Source organism: Myodes glareolus, chromosome 27, assembly GCF_982192425.1.
Source record: "Myodes glareolus chromosome 27, mMyoGla1.1, whole genome shotgun sequence".
Lineage (NCBI taxonomy): Eukaryota > Metazoa > Chordata > Mammalia > Rodentia > Cricetidae > Myodes > Myodes glareolus.
The window spans coordinates 2,802,431-2,819,723 of NC_142052.1; the positions used below are offsets into that span (position 1 = coordinate 2,802,431).

The 17,293-nt window shown below is 42.3% G+C and overlaps 1 protein-coding gene across 5 annotated transcripts in view; it reads left to right on the forward strand.

Annotated features, from left to right (window-relative positions):
• Phtf2 (putative homeodomain transcription factor 2) overlaps window positions 1–17,293 on the forward strand; it is a 108,466-nt gene that overhangs the window by 18,980 nt on the left and 72,193 nt on the right. For 4 of the 5 annotated variants that reach the window (XM_087902441.1, XM_085684272.2, XM_087902443.1 and 1 more), the window contains exon 2: window positions 12,364–12,443. In XM_087902441.1, the coding sequence (XP_087758567.1) occupies window positions 12,399–12,443 (45 nt within the window). In that variant the 5' untranslated portion in view covers window positions 12,364–12,398. Of the gene's footprint in view, window positions 1–1,133; window positions 1,386–12,363; window positions 12,444–17,293 lie in introns of those variants that run through there. The other variant, XM_087902442.1, reaches the window with a different exon arrangement.

Genomic DNA, 17,293 nt, shown 5'->3' on the forward strand with positions numbered 1-17,293 from the left:
TTTTAGGCACTGGGGAATGATTAGATGTTTTAAAGGAATGAAATCACTGTTTTTAAATACTGAAAATGATATAGAATGGATCTGAGTAGTGGGGAGCTAGAAACAGCGGGCACGCACCAGTTGTGTGGACTGGGCCGGGGAGGTGTCGGAATGGCTGGCTGTGTGGCGAGTCGCGATAGGACTGCTCGCCTTCCTGCTTACTGACTGTCCGTCAGACACAGGGGGGACTTCTGCAGCTGGGGCTGGAAGACAGACTGTAGGGCTCCCAGTTTGGAGATTGCGTGCACAGTACTGAGAAATAGGAAAAACAGCCGAGGGCTTTGGGGATGCTTTCTGGGAAGACTAATACACAGCTCTGTAGCTGTGCTTTTTAATATCTTGAGTTTATAGGAAGAATGGAAGCGGTGTCTTTCACTTCCTTCTGTTAGAGACCACGGAAGTTGAAAGCACAGCTGCTGCCAGTGTATAGTTCCGTCTTCGAATGTTAGACTTTACTTTTTAGTTGTGTTAGTAAAAAATACTGAGTTTATTTATTGAAAAAAAGAAAAGAGGTTAAAAAGCCAATACAGATGTGCTGGAGATGTGCCTCTCATCTGGGGAGAGCCTCATCCTCACACAGACAGTAGGGGGGGTACCCTGCAGAAGTTCAAGGTCATCCTCACCTTCATAGTAAATGTGGGAGCAGCCTGGAACGTGAGCTCTACCTCAGAAGCAAAGATGGAAAAAGTCAAACAGTAAATGTAGGAGTTACTAAGTAATTGAGTAAGATCCCAGACTTTTCTTCCAGTAAGATCGAATGAAAAAGGGGGAAATGGATGTGGGAAGATGGTGAGAGGCTGAGACAGATTGGGGTTGGGTGGAGAGACAGAATGAGATACCAGATGAAGACTACAACTCTGTGTTTAAAAAAAGTAGTGAGCAAGAAAAGTGAAGTGCATGGAAAGGCGCTAATCCTCGTCACCTGCTAGAAGCGAGATAAAGAAATGCGGGGTCACAGAGAAGCATCCCGAGAGGCTGGGAGGCAGCCGCACAGTCAGGGAAAGCTCTTGAGATGACCCTGCCCGGAAATGCTGCGCTCAGCGGAGTCAGAGCAGGGCTCTTCTGATCAGCATTCTAAATAGAGGGCAGGAGCCAGGGCTGGTGAGGGCAGGCTGCCTCCTGACTGCATCCCCGCAGGACCTTTGTGACCCTCAGGATTGCTGCGCTTAGACGTTAGCTCTCTCTTTTGTACGTCTTTGGATTATAGGAAAGTAGACTAAAATCCGTAAGCAGTTCTCAAAGTGAAGCTTGTGTTTACAGTGTGCATATTCATGCACAGAAACCAACACGGTCTAAGCGCTGTCGGAATGGCAAGCAGTGTTTGAGAGAACCTATTGACTGTCAGAGTAAGTAGATCTCGGGATAGCACCCTCCGTTTTAGACATTTCAGTAACGGGGATGCAGCTTAGGACAGAAGCAGCTGTAACCTTCTTCCCTGTCCGGTAACCAAAGTGTGTTGTGTCTTCAACAAGACATCTTAGCATCTCGTTTTTGGTGGGCAGCCAGGAGTAAATAAAAACCGTAGCGTTTGCTGTTTGGGGGCGGTGAGTGGAGGGTGGAAGGACTGTGGGGCTTCCCTTCCTAGTAATATTCGTAGTTAGGTATCCCATGCCTGACATTGAAATTTTAATTTAGTAACTCATGTTTGCCGGGCGTTGGTGGCGCACGCCTTTAATCCCAGCACTCGGGAGGCAGAGGCAGGTGGATCTATGAACTCGAGGCCAGCCTGGGCTACAAAGCAAGTACCAAGACAGGCTCACCCCCCCACCCCGCAAAAAAAAAAAATCAAAACAACTCATGTCTTCTAGGGGGAAATGTTGTTTACCTGTGCAGGGTACTTGTGTTCAAACGCCCTTTAAAAAAACTCTATTTTTAAATTAGCTCACAAAGTAGTGGGCTTTCATACAGCCTTAATTTTTCAGGTGTCATTGGTATGTAGGAGGGCTGTTTTTTTTTTTTTTTCTGTGTTAAATTTGCTTTTTGACATGTTGCAGAAATTGCCTATCAGTTCTCTCAGTTTTCTTTAGGGTCTCTTCGGTGTAGAATCATGTCATCCACAAGTACAAATGCTTTTCCGGTTTGCATCTCTATTTGCATAATTGGGATCTATTTTTGTTGTAGCGAAGCGGAATAGGAGTGGGGGGAGAAACTGGACGCTCTTGTTTTTGTCCTAATGCTGGAACACCAGCACCCGCTTGTTTCCTGGCTTATTTTCCTTGGAATAACTTTTCATCCTTCACCCTAAGACAGTGGTTTTTGTTGTGTCTTGCTTTTGTGGTAAGGTATGTTCCTCGGAGGCAGCAAATAGACAGTTCATGCTTTTTGATCTAGTCCTCTATGTCTTTTGATTGGGACATTGAGACACTAGATTTAGTTATTGCTGAAGGGTGTGCCTTGGTTCCTGCCATTTTGTTGATTTTGTAGTGTTTGGTTTTTTCCTTCTTGTCTTGCTTCACTATTAACCTAGTGTGGTTTATTCTTTCCTTCAACTTCATGGACGGCTTTGTTTTCTTTCCCAGCTTGAGAATTCCTTCAAGTGTGTTCCGTAGAGCTGGCTTAGTGGTCATAAATTCCTTTAGGCTATTTTTGTCATGGAGAGCTTTTATTTTTCCTCTGGTTATGACAGACAGCTTTGCTGGAGCAGCTCTGGGCTGGCATTGTTTTCTTTTGTCACACAGTGCCTTCCTTGCTGCCTGCAGTGTGCGTTCTGTGTGTACATAGCCTGTCAGTGATGGGATCCTGCTCTTGTCTGTTGGTGTACCGCATGCTTCCTGTGTGTGGACTGATATCTCCTTCCCTAACTCTGGGAAGTTTTCTGTCATAATTCTTTTTTAAAGATGCTTTCTTTGCCTTTGGAAATGGATTCTCCTATACCTCTCCACAGATTCAGTCTTTTCCGATGATCACGTGCGTCTTGTTCCTCTACCTTGTCTTCAAACTTAGATATCCTGTCCTTTTCTTGGTCTGTTCTATTAGTGAGACTTGGAGGGTTTTTCCTTAGTATATTCCTCATTTCCAGCATGTCAGATTCTTTCAATATTTATTTCTGCTTTTAAAATTTATTATTAAAATTATTAAATTTCATATCTTGCAACATCTTTATTTTATTCAGTTGTTTGTTTAAAAATGTAAAGGAAAAATTAGGGTTTATTCTTAGACTTGTTTGAATGTACTTTAATAATTATTTTAAGTTTCTTATCTAGGATTATACTTAACTCACCATCACTGGGTGTCATTACGATAGAATTAATTATTTTTAAAGGAATTATGTTCTCTTGGTTTATCTTGTTTGCCTCTGTTAGGATTACATATTTAGTGTTTCCTTTGAGTGCGCCCCCGCCCCCGCCCCCGCCCCCAGCAGCTGTGTTCTTTCAGTTGAAGTATTCACAGTATTGACGTGTGGTCCAGAACCTAGTTCTCCACTTGGAGTTGCAGGCACACTCTATAATCTCTCACCGCTTTCCTGGGGATTAGGAGTGGAGGCCACTCCAGCTCTGAGGCCAGCGTGGGGCAGGCAACTGAGGTCCTCTGACTCCGTAACTGCTGCAGGGCAAACATGGAACATCCGCAGACCTTAGTGGATACGGGCCAGGGTAAGGATTAAGTATATGAGCTGTGCCTGTAGAGCCAACTACTGGGAGGCAGAGGGTGAGGGTCCCGAGTCCAGGAGTCCAGTCAGGAGACGGCATTCCAAATCCAAAGTTTAGAGAGGTTAGGGCATGTACAAGAAACAACTCAGAAGTGTAGCTGTTTGCTGTTTTACTCTTTTGGGAACCCGCCACCCAGCTCCCAAGTAATTCACACACCAGGCCTTACTACTTATGAATAGCAGGCCTTAACCTGACTTGTTTCTAACCAGCTGTTCTTAAATTATCCTGTTCACCTTTTGCCCTTGGGCCTTCTTCTTCTGTGTACCTTACTTTCGCTCTTCCTCTGGCTGGCCCGCTGCTGACACCCTTCTCTCCTTGTTCTCTTGCTCCTCCTCCTACCTCCACTCTGCCTGCCAGCCCCGCCGGTCTTGTCTCTAGCCCCGCTGTTGCTGGTTCAGCGCTTCATTCGACCATCAGGTGCTTTAGACAGGCACAGTGACACAGCTTCACAGAGTTAAACAGATGCAGCATAACAAGTCACACACCTTTGCATCATTAAACAAGTGCTCCACAGCATAAACAAAAGTCACGCACCATAGACTAATTTTCCACACACAGAAGCCCAGGAACAGTGAAGCTGTGAAGCTGGTGGCCCTCACGAGCCCCCCTCCCCACGGCGTCACCTAGAACTGGCTAGAGCGGCACCTCCAGTTCAGCACAGCTGTGCAGGAACGCGCCCCACAGCTATTTTCCTTTCTGTCGTGGTGGGTTTGGCGTTTGTCCCCTCGGGTTTTTAGGACCATGGTTTACGTGTTTAAAGCGCCTTCAGTCGCTTCTCATGCACGTCCCTTCTTATTCCCACTTCTTTCGCTCCTTAATTATGGCCGTCCTTCGCTTTAGCAGTCTCTAAAACCCGGGCACCCTAACAGGATCCCTCTTTCCCTTCTAGCTTCTTTATGTACCTGGAGATGTTCTCTTCAAAATTATTGAATACTTGCTCCTTATCTCCACCCACCTTACATCCCTCCTGTTTTTAATCTAATATTATTTAATATCTGAGCATGCTGTGTTCTACTCTAGATTGTTTATCCAGGCATTTTGATGACGATGTAATTTTTAATGTTTAGATTAAAATCAAGTAAAAGAAGTTTGGTTGATTGGATAAATTACATGGAATGCTTATCTCTCCTTCTCTCTCTCTCTCTCTCTCATTTTGAGACAGGGTTTCTCTGTATCCCTGGCTCTCCTGGAACTCACTCTGTAGACCAGGCTGGCTTCGAACTTGCAGAGATCCACCTGCCTTTCCCTCCCGAGTGCTTGGATTAAAGGTGGGCGCCACTACTGCCCAGCCTAGTTAATGTTTCTGTTGGTGACAGTAAGATCATATGTGTATTTGGATCAAGCTTGGTTGATGTCTTCTTGTGGGTGAATAAGGTAGTTAAACCACTTGAGTGGATCATACTCCATAGTTGAGTTTTCCAAGTATCACATCAACCAAAACACAAAATACTTAATCGCATATACTGTAATTGGGTATTTGGAGGATTTTCTAGGCCTTTGGAACAAAATACAGCAAAGAATTCTAAGACTAGTCGGGGTTTTGAGAACATGCTGAAATTTAGAAACCCTGAAATAGGAAAAGTTAACTCTGAAGGACCTGTGCAGTGTTTCCTTGGGCCCATCTGGAAGCCCACGGAGTAATAATAGAATTGCAGCTGTCGGGATGGAAGGATGGCTCAGCAGTTAAGAGCTTTTTCAGGGAACCCGAATGCAGTTCCCAGCACTACATGGCAGCTCACAGCTGTCTGCAACTCCAGTTCCAGGGATTCCAAAGTCTCTCCTGGACTGTATACATGTAGTGTGATGTTCTGCTCTTTGGAGTTTTTGAGGGACCCACCACCCAGCTCCCACACACATCACACAAGGAGTCTTATTCTTTGTTGTAATCGCCTGGCCTTAGCTTGGCTTGTTTCTTGCCAGCTTTTCTTAAATTATCCTGTTTACCTTTTGCCTCTGGACTTTTTCCTTCTGTATCTCTTATTCTCACTCTTACTCCATGGGTGGCTGGGTAGCTGGCCCCCGACAGCCTTCTCCCCTTGTTTCCTTGTTGTTTTTCCTCTTCCTTCCTTTTCCTTCTGCTTATCCTCTCGGTCTGCCAGCCCCGCCTATCCTTGCTCCTGCTTTGCTCTTGACCATTCAGTTCTTTATTAGGTATTTTAGACAGGCAAAGAATCACAGCTTCACAGAGTTAAACAAATGCAGCCTAGACAAAAGCAACACATCTTTCCATCAGTAAACAAATGTTCTACAGCATCAACAAAAGTACCACACCTTACACTAATACTCCCAACACACATGGTGCACGTCTTAGCTGTGAAGACATCATGACTATGGCCACCCTTATAAGGAAACATTTAACTGAAGGCTTCCTTACCGTTTGAGAGGTTCGGTCCATTACCATGGCAGGGAGCCTGGCGACAGGCCAACTGATGTGGTCCTGGAGAAATAGCTGAGAATTCTCCATCTTGTAGGCAACAGGAAGTCAGCTGAGACACTGCATGGTATCCTGGGCATAGGAGACCTCACAGCCCCGTCCCACAGTGACACATGTCCTCCAACAGGGTCACACCTACTCCAGCAAAGCCACACCTCATTATAGTGCCCCTCCCTGTGAGATTATGGGGCCAGTTACAGTCAAACCACCACAGTGCACATGCAGACAGAATACTCCTATACACTGAATGAATAAATAAGTAAAGAAAAGTTTGAAAAGGTTTGACTATTTTGTTAGTCCTTCCCAACCCCAGACAGGGTTTCGACTGTCGTAGATCAGGATGACCTGATCTCACCGAGAGCCACCTGTGTGCGGGGTGTTGGAATTAAAGGAGTGCGCCCCAGTGCTGTCTCTTAGGTTTCGTAATAGCACAGTGTTCTTGTTAATCTAAGTTCATCCTTGCCCGTGACTTTCTCTTAGAATGGGTGTTATTTTCTACTTTGCATTGGTTCCATTCTGGAAATTAAAAATTAAACATTTCTTTTATGAACTGTCAAAATAGAGAATGGATAGCTGTTTTTTAATTTCATTTTCTTTTCCAAAATTGGAGCAATTTTTAGCAGTGTATTTTCTACAACATTTTTATGTAGCATCTTCATTCTGGATGAAGCATACAAACATTGAAGCTGAACATGTGGGGGCGGGGGACGCAAGTCAAATAATCCAAGCTGTCTCTGGAAGGAGTGTTCTAAGGTTTTCCTTTATTAAAGGAACGGGGTTCAGCCTCAAGGTGTATAGTGTGGGAAGAAGAGAGTGAGCTGGCAGCTTTCTCTGCACCCCCAAAAGTCCCAACCTGGTCCAGCCCCCCAAAGGCCGTTGACCGATGGAGGTTCCCATGGAAACGTTAATCAGTGAATTCCATTGTGCTCACACCTTATTCCTTCTGTCAAAGTGCATTTCATTTCTTTCCCCAGTCTCAGAACCAATGTGAAGAAATGTTTGACCCTTAGTATTTACTAGTCTTTTAAGAGGTAGCTGTTAGACGTAGCATGCAGGAGAGGACTTAGACTAGGCTTGGGAGGTTTAGTTCAAGTCATTTTATTGCACCTTTTAGGTCTGCAGATTATCCTGTTTTGGTTGGTTAAGTTATATGTCAGTAAATCAGCCATAGTTATTATATTTTATGTCTTTTATGTTAAAAGGTGTGTGCTTGTGTGCACCTTGGGGAGGTCTATGAGTTAGTTTCGAGTCTTGTCCACATTCATTTGTGATGGTGCTTTGGTTGGTAACGTCTAAATTTCTTTATAAGCCTTTGTGTTTAATATAGTCAAAGAGCTGGTATGGTAGTGGTCCTAAACCTTGACTCTGGGGGGGTCAAACTACCTTTTCACAGGAGTCACGTATCAGACATTACATTATTCGTAACAGTAACAAAATTACAGTTATGAAGTAGCAAGAAAATAATTTTACGTTTGGAGGTCAGCACAACATGAGGAACTGTATTACCGGTGGCAGCAGAGAAAAGTTAAGAACCATTGAGCCCTAGGATGGTTCCTTAAAGGCATTGGACTTTTCTCAACAAATTTAAGCCTGGGGTTGGGATCATATGTACATCAGTACATACAGAAAAAGTGAACATGTACTAGAAGCACAGACAAAGATTATTTAAAAGTCTTGAGTGGAGGGATGAGGAGGAAATTTGTGGGTAAAGTAGAATTAGAAGGCCCCTTATGAGGTTCTGTTTTGGGACGAGGAAATACTAATTTTGGTATTGAGGCAGAAAAGCATAGAAACATGATATTGTTGAGAGAAGACTGTGTGGCACTGTTGACTGATAGGTCAGAGTTGGGCAGTGCACTCGAAATACAGTCCTAAGACAGGAGTTTCATTCTGCAACCAGACGGGAGCGATGAAGGTTACTAGAAAAGGTAGAACAGTGAGATCACAGGACCTGAGTGGATTTACAGGACATTGTCTTTAGAACGCATTTCATCTAGTAGTTTGTGCCACATTGAATCTCACATATTTAAAGTAGATTGATCTAGTATTTTTAGGTGTGTTAGTAAAATACACGGTTGGAGTTGCTGTTTGTTTAGTCTGTTATTCTGTGGGCCGCAGGGCTCTGGTGACATGCTCAGGTGCAGAGAGCTTGGTAACTGAAGAGGAGACAGGGCTTAGTGCAGTCTGAACGAGAACCCTCCCGACGCGTACTTGGTCATTGGCATTTCTCCAGTTCTTCTCTGCAGCAATGCAGTAATAGGTGCCCAGGGAGATGCAAGGAAGAACATGGTCCCCCTTTTCCAAGTGTTTACCTTAAGCCAGGTGACCTGTACGGCTATGTTGTTTGCATGTTAGATGCCACACTTCCGTGTCGGTGTGAACAGAGAGACAACTCCAACGCTTTATTTCTTTCTAGTGGGAGAACACTCAATACAAAGACTTTATGTTGGAGGGAGATGATGGGTGGAGAAAAGCCCAGAATGGGAATAAAAGGTACAAACAGAGTGTCAGGTGGGAATAATTAGTTCTCTGAGCCCAGTGAGGCATGCTAGAACGTGACTTGGTTCGGGAATAATGAGGACAATACATTGTGTTTATTAATAGTTCATGGAGATTTGAAGCATAGAGAGTAGTTAAAAGTCTGGCTTTTTAAAAACAGACCTGTGTAAAGAATATTCCTCCTGGTCATTGTTAGGTTGATAGTAAAAACACCCTTCACCCTCTTTCTCTCTATAGTTGCCTTCTCTCGATGCAAGCTAACCTTTGACCCCATAAATGTGGAGATGTACTCATTAAAGAACAGTTTCAGATATTTTGATAGATGTGGTGATTAAGCTTATATCACCGAGAATTAACGCAGACGGTCTATAGCAAAGTTGAAATGTCACACCCACAGTTAACCCTATAGCTTTTATTCTTACTATAATACCCATCCTTGTAGTTGATTTGAGATTTACCAGACGAGTGAAATGGCACAGATGGTGGTAATGTACTTGCCGCACGAGCGCGAGGAGCTGAGGATAAACCCCAGTACCCATGTTAATGCTGCCTGTGGAAGAGCATTTCTGCAACTCCAGTGCTTGGGGCTGGCGGACCAGTCAGCCTGGCCAGTTGGTGAATTTCAGGTTCAGTGAAAGACAGTCTCAAAAACAAAGTGGGGAGGTTGACGAGATGGCTCCGTGATTAGGAGCACTCGTCCCAGGCGCTCTCAGTGCGCACATGGTGGGGTCATACCGCTGTCGTTAATTCCCAATTCCACAGGTATCGCAGTAATGTCTTTAGTTCCAGCACTCGGCAGGCAGAGGCGGTGGAGCTCTGTGAGTTCAATGTCTGCTCTACACATTGAGTTTCAGGACAGCCATGGCTATGTAGAGAGCTGCTGTCTCTGAAAACAAAACGAAACAAAAAACAAAACAAAAACAAAACTGAAAATACCAGCAAGTGCAGTTTTCTAGGCTGTGACCCCCTCCTCTGGCTCCGTGGCCGTTAGGCACTCACACAGCGCACATACATACAAGCCAGCAAAACACTCATACACACAAAATGAAGATAAATCAGTATTTTAAAAAAATAAGTGGAGAAAAGATCAAGGAAGATACGTGATGTTGACCTCTGGTGTGCATGTGAACACGCATGGCTACAGCTTGTCCACACAGGTTTCAGAGTCTCTATTCAGGGTACCCAGGAAGTCTTTTAATGCTCCCCATCCATCAGTCTGTCTCCTTTTAACCCCAAGTTCATTCACTTGAATATAGTTTATCATTAGCAAAACTTTATTTAACATGAACAGTTAAAATAGAGATGATAAGCTATAAGCTTGGACTGTTAGAGAATCAACTTTGGAAAGGCTTTACTTGCCCAGAGAATCATTTGTTGTGTATTAATTACTTTTGTTTACTAATTTGACGTCTGTTATCTTTTTGCTTTTGCTAAGTTTTCACTTGTCTGAAATTCATTTATCGCTGACGGTGCTTTGTCAGCAGTCTGTCTCAGTGAGTTGCAGACCTGTGTGAAGAACTGGCCTGAGCCCCTCAATGTCATAGGAAGGTCATTGCTGCTGGAAATCCATGAAATGAGTTTGTAGAGCTTGTACCTTACCAACAGGGATTTTAAAAAAAAAGAAAAAGAAAAACAGAAAATTAAGGTTTATTCTGTAGATCTATATAGCTAAAACTTACAGGGTGCTTTTATAACTAACAGCTGTCGGACATTTGATGTGCATTTTCTGAGTCAGTTTCCACGTTGGGATTGCTGAAGTGGTGGAGCGGGGAGGGCTAGCTGCTTGCTCACCAGCCTGCCATCCTGAGTTCTAGTTCACACCCATGAGAAGGTAGACGCTCACCCACGAACACTGCCGCGTGTGGACACACTCAGCGTGAGTGAATAAAACGTGAGGCTCTTGCTTCAGGAAGTGAGACTGACTCTGTAGATCTTCTTATTCGAGGCAGACATTGTCCTCATTTATACTGAGGATTTTCTCTTGTTATTTGCGTGTGAGAGAAGTTTGTGTGGTGAGAGAAATGAAGGTAACCTTAGAGGGAACTTGGGTATCTCTGAATCTCATGTATGTAGGTGAGACATTGTGGTCTTATGATAATCAGGCAGCTGTTGTTATGTTTGCCTCACTGTATTCTTTTACTCAATTGTTTTCCACACTAAAGGAAGCTTTAAGTATTTTCTTAATAGATTGAAGGATTTTTAAATAGAAAAGTTAACAAAATTGACACATACTATCTGTTGAGTTCTGTGATAGGTATCTTATGTGTATCATTTGTAATGGCTAATGCAGTCTTCCCCCTTTATACATGAAGGGAACCACAGTTTAAAGAACTTAACTTCTCCAGTATTAAATAATGGATGTTGGAGCCAATATTTGAATCAGATCCCTTGGTTTTGTGAGCCCTCTTTCCATATGTTTGGTGATTTGACAATAATTTCAAAATAGACTTTGCCTGGATTTGCCCAGTGTAAAGGTAGTCATTGATCTGTTAGGGGTTTGCCCAGTGTAAAGGTAATCATTGATTGATTAGGAAAGAAAATAAATAATTTTGTGTGCAGCGATCAAGAATACAAGCGTTAAATAAATTGTGCTTTAAACTTCAGAGGTTATTACCTCACATTTGAACTAATAATTTTGTTATATTTGAATCCTGACGTGTTCAAGAAGCCTGCATGCTCCCAAGAATGGCATGTAACATTTGTGATGCTGCGTTTACCCTGAGAGGCTAGCGTTTCTCCTACTGTAGGTCTGCACGCAGTAGGATGGGCTAGGTAGGGCGCGTTCTCGCTGATTTCCCTGAAGTGCTGGCGGGGGGGGGGGTGTCTTTGAGGATGCTGGGTTATAGTGAGTGCTCTGCCCAGAATCTGTTGTCTTACCACGCAGTCAGTAGTGGTGTCTTTAACATTGTTGTCTTATGACCAGGAAAATGTATTGGTGTTAACCGCTGTCAGTCTGAAAATCGTTGTAGGGCTGTGAAACTGTCTTATGTGACTATAAGGTAGATGGTAAACTGCCTGTCTTAGGTGACTATAAGGTAGATGGTAAACTGTCTGTCTGTCTTAGGTGACTATAAGGTAGATGGTAAACTGCCTGTCTTAGGTGACTCTAAGGTAGATGGTAAACTGTCTGTCTTACGTGACTATAAGGTAGATGGTAAACTGTCTGTCTTACGTGACTATAAGGTAGATGGTAAACTGTCTGTCTTACGTGACTATAAGGTAGATGGTAAATTTCTAAGTATCTTCAAACTGATATCTGACATGTTCTTACTATTTCTGTTCCTAATATTGACTTAACATTTAATCTGCTTGTCTTGTTGATGTGAGTTTGATTTTGTTTATTATAAAAATACACGATTCCAAATTCTGTCATTTCTCTCAAGCCATGTGTTAGCAACAGTAATTGGCACTAGCTTCTTGATAGGAACTAGAGAAAAACTGACTGACCTGTTAGTTTCTATTATACATTAGTTATAAGGATAAAATTTCCAGTGTAGCCAGAAATATTTTGAAATTTATTTTTCTTAGGTAACAGTTAGTTTTCTAAGAATATTTAATTACTATATCCATTCAAAAGCAACTTCTTTATCATGACATCTTGTTTTTGTTTACTTGAGAGGACGTGTTGCTCAGGCAGGAGTGGGGAGGGTGTTTTGCAAATGGCCAGAGTGTTACGTATGTATGTTGTTAGACTCCTGGAGAGTGGGAATAAAGTCATCTCCATGTTTTCTCTCTGTGCAGCTTAAAATGACGACTGTGTGATCTCGGTGGAATAAATGGCGTCCAAAGTCACAGATGCTATAGTCTGGTATCAAAAGAAGGTGAGTTGATGGTCAGGGCTTTTCATTTTTTTAAGCGTTTGAATTGCACAAGTTGGTATGTATTTTATGCTGTTGATTTAAGCCATCTACTGCCTAAAGTAAAGACTAACTAGGTTTTGGGGATGTTAACTGAAAGAGGAGGATTACGTTACCGTGAATTTCATTTTCTTTAGATTTTCTTTAAATAAATTACAAAAATAATGCCTATAAGAATTGTCCTCTAATTTCTCCCCTAAGATAGCAAAGTAGCTAGATTAATCACTGCCAGTTATGAACTATATCAGCTCTCCAGGGTTATATGTATAAGTAGAATTATACAAAACCATTTCAAATTTTGTTTCTTTTTTTTAACTAAAAGCTTGATTGTCGGAACTTAGCTTTTTGCAAAAAGTACAGCAGCCTTAGTTTTTTATTTTTTTAGTGTTTGTGGTGAATTTTATTTATTACACATTAAAACGTTTCTTTTGATTCTTGGGATACCCATTATTGCTTTGTACTTATAAGGCAAATATTCAACCACTTAGCCACATTTACACTCCTTAAAAACAGCACTACATTTTTATTAAACATATATATTTAAGCCTTTTGTATATGAAGAAAGCCAGTCACGTTTTAAATATCTTGAATTGGTGATGTGATAATTAAAACATCTTAAAGATGAGACAAATCTGAGAGTGTAGTCTGTTTTGGGGATATGTTGGTTGATTCTTGGTAACTAACAGCACAGATGGACACATATATGATAGTATCACATTTCCATGCAGAGCTCTTCATGGGAAGCGCTGACGTTGACATGTAAATCCCGTGTACTCTCTGGCTCTGTGTTCGTTTCGCCTTTACTTTTAAAGTTCTAATCAGTTTAAACATAAAATTCTCAAAGAAACTAGAAATAGGAAATTAAAAACACACAGGACACGGGTGTTTTGAGATGTACTAAGTAAGCTTGTTTCATAAAAAATATCTGAGTCCAGTGTGGTGGCGCCACCTTTGATCCTAGCCCTTGGGAGCAGAGGCGGGCGGGTCTCTGCAGAGCGAGTCTGCCGTGGTGACAGAGTGAGACCCTGTCTCAGCAAGCACAAATATATTCAGGTTTACAAGTTTTCTAAGTTTTGGTTAGTGAAGTAATGTTTTCTAAGCATACTTGTCTAGATGGACTCCTTTGGGATCCTCACACACTTAGCGGACTGGCACTGCTCTTGTCTGAGGGCAGTTCAGTTCAGCTCCATGTTTGGGCATGTGCAGCTTAGGCATTCTGTAGCCCAGCTATCCCAAGTGTCACGAAGTATACCAACCAGCTTAATTATGTGTTTCTCTGTGGGAGTGCCAGATCAAATCGACTTTTAACTTTAGTTTTCTTAAAGAAAAACACAGGAACACTTTCAGAGATTATCGCTTTAATTTAAGGCTTACTATAAAAATAAAGAAATGGAATGAAGCCCTAATTCTCTAATAGCTTCCCCCTCTTTACCTCAAGGCAGTCGCTAGCTCTCTAGCTCTCAAGCCCAAGTCTGCCATGCCTTACTCATCATAGAGCTCCAGGAGGGGATTGTAATGCTGGGTGTGAGATTCGGTTGTCATGATTCCCTTTGGAGGATGTTGCCCTTCGTGGAAAGGCTGTAGATAAACAGTGCAGAGCTCCAAATTAGGAATGGCATGCCTACCTTGTATAAAGGTAGATAACAAAGGTTTTCGTTTCTGAGGTTTGTGAGGTTTTTATACTCAGTTCGGTCACTGTTGTAGGCAAGCATCAGAAGACGATGTCATGAGCTGGGGTGGCTTTGCCTCCTTCTCATAAGACATCACTTGCAAAATCTTCTAGAATTGACCGTAGACCTTGGTTACTAAACTGCTTGATGACACCTCATCTCACACAGTGCAGTAGTGCCCTTTCAATAATACTGTCTGTCTTGTCTTTTCTTGGTCATTTTACTGTAATGTTACTTGTTGATGTATGGCTACAACAAACCAAACTATGGTTGTTTTTTGTTTGTTTGCTTTTTGGTTTTAGTAAGCTCTCCCTGAGTATCCTACTGTTGGCCAGTGACTAAAAGTTCTGATTAAATGTGTCCATTATTTACATGATTTTTTGTGTGATTTATAACAATGCCCTGTAATATACTGTAGCAATAGTTCCAGTGTGTAGTGATATTTTGTTTGTAGTCTAACAAATAAAGCTTGCTTGAAAATCAGTGCAGAGCTAAGCCACTAATTAGCCATAGAGGCCAGACAGTGGTGACACACACCTTTAATCCCAGCACTCAGGAGACAGAAGCAAATGGATCTCTCTTGAGTTCAGGGCCACCGTGGGCAACACAATATTGAACCTGTCTAAAAGAGAAACAGAGCTCACACAGAGGTGACCCCAGCAGTTGGGATCACACGCCTTCAATCCTGGCACTAGGGAGGTGAAGACAGGAGTGATGGCTGGGAGGAGAGAGAAATATAAGCCAGGAGGAGACAGAAGCTCAGATGCAGTCTGAGGATTTAATCTGAGCTCGCAGTGTGAGGTTTCATGGAGACCGCATTCATTTTGAGGATCTGTTAAGACAGGATCACCCCTTCAATGTGAGCATTGGTAGAGGTAAAAATTCTCTAGTTGTTGGCTACTCTGCTTCTCTGACCTTCCAGCATTAACCTCTATATCTGACTCTGAGTTTTTTATTATTAAGAACAATTACAGTTTATGCTATACCAGTGTATATGACGTATTTTTTGGCGTGGTTTTTCAAATTCCTTTTGAAGCCTCTGATGAACCTGTAACATTTCTCCTCATCGCACTCATTCACATTTGTCCTTCTTGGGAAGGGTTTTCTAGAATTTTGTGTATTCCTGCAGGATGCTCTCGATGCTGTGCTTGTTGAAGTGTAGCTTGAGGTTCCTCTCACAGGTCTTTGTTCAGACAGCTTTGGTTTGGAAATGAAGGCCTTTTAAAAGTGCTTTAGAAACCTTGAGCACGTGATACTTGCTGATTTGAGCATAAACAATTATTTCTTTGAGCTCCAATTAACACTTTTTAAAAGATTGATCAGATAATGGTTCTCAACATATTTTCAATCAAAAGTCCCTCTGAAATAGTGAAGAAGCTAAGGATGTAATTTTTGGGAAAATGTATTTAGTATTTACACATATGGAATATCGCATCTGATTTGGAATGCTGCTTAATATGTCCTGGATTATATAACTCTAGCAGTTTGTCTCTGACAAGTGGGACACGCTGACTTACACTACATAAGACAGCGTGTTGGCCTCACCTCCTTGGGTGATTGCCTGGCGCATCAGCATGGAGGCCCTTCCTCATGGAAGATGGTCATGTGTTTCTCTGAGTACTGGCCTTGGGCACTAACTAATCTGTAGTTCTTTGCAATCTGGGTTTAACCTTCATTCATAATCATGAACAATTTGAAAGTTCCTATTGTTAGAAACAGTTTCTAGTTACCTTGCAGAACAGCACAAATGACAACAGGAGAGAAGCCGGACAGTTTCAGGTTAATAATCAGACAGCTGAATGTTATAAAACTATTCTTTCAACTTTGCATTTCTGATTTCTGAAGGGAGAGACTGACTACCTGTGAAGGAATCCTAAATATCAAGCCAAAGGTAATTGATACACTAGAATTAATTTTGAAAGATCCATTGTTAATAAGTGATGGTTTGAAAGAAAATGGCCCCCCCTAGGCTCATAGAGAGTTGGCCCTACTAGGTGGTGTGGCCTTGTTGGAGTGGATGTGACTTGTTGGAGGAAGTTTGTTGCCTCAGAAGCTTAAGTCTCTTTCTGGTCCCTGGATCAAGATGTTAAACTCTGAGCTCCTTCCTAGCCCCGTGCCACATGCTTCCCAGCATGCCGATACTGGACTGAACCTATGAACTGTCAGCCCCAAGTAGATGGTTTGCTTTCTAAGAGTTGCCACAGTAGTGCTGTCTTTGACAGCAATAGAAACCATAGCTAAGAAATTAAGTTCTATGAATATACAGTCAAGTGAGAGAAAAGGAAGTTGTTTTCAGGAGATAAGAGTATAAAAGAAGATTGATGTACAATACCCCCTTAAATTAATAGCAAAGAAAAACATTGCTAACCAACATTATAACCAGGTAATATGAGAAATAAAGACTTGAGAAAGAACAGTGGCCAACAATAAAACATGCTTTAAATTTTGTGGTTTTTTAAAAAAAGATATATTTTTATGTGCTTATATGTGTCTCTCTGTATTTTTCTATGTGAATGCACCTGTCCATGTATGTTTCTCGCATGTGGTACCCATGAAGGCCTGAAGAGGTCATTGAACCCCATGTATGTACTTTTGAGTTACTTGATGCGGGTACTAGGAACCCAGCTTTGGTTCTGCAAGCTCAGTATACACTTTTAACTGCTAAGTCCAGCAGATGAATGCTTTGTGGGTTTTAATGTTAGTCAAGAGGAGGATTCCTTTATTAACTTAAATAAACTATCCTAAGTAACATGAACTTGACTGACAACTGGTGTTAATTGTAAGTAGTTGGGAACTTTAAATCTTCTGCTTTCTTAGTTAAGTCAGGATGTGTAAATGTGCCTCGTGTGTGTGCAAGTGCACTGTTTCCTCTGCATATGTAAGTGTGATTATAGGGCCGTTCAGAGTGGTCACTTGTAGAGTGCCCTACAGATGGTTAAGAATATTAAGTCTCAACCAGGTGGTGGTGGCACACGCCTTTAATCCCAGCACTTGGGAGACAGAGGCAGGGGGATCTCTGTGAGTTTGAGGCCAGCCTGGTCTACAAGAGCGAGTTCCATGACAGGGTCCACGTTTGACCTGGGGACCTGCGAGAGGTGTGTGTTGTCGTCTCCCCCCCCCCACCCCCGCCATAAGGAGTTTCCT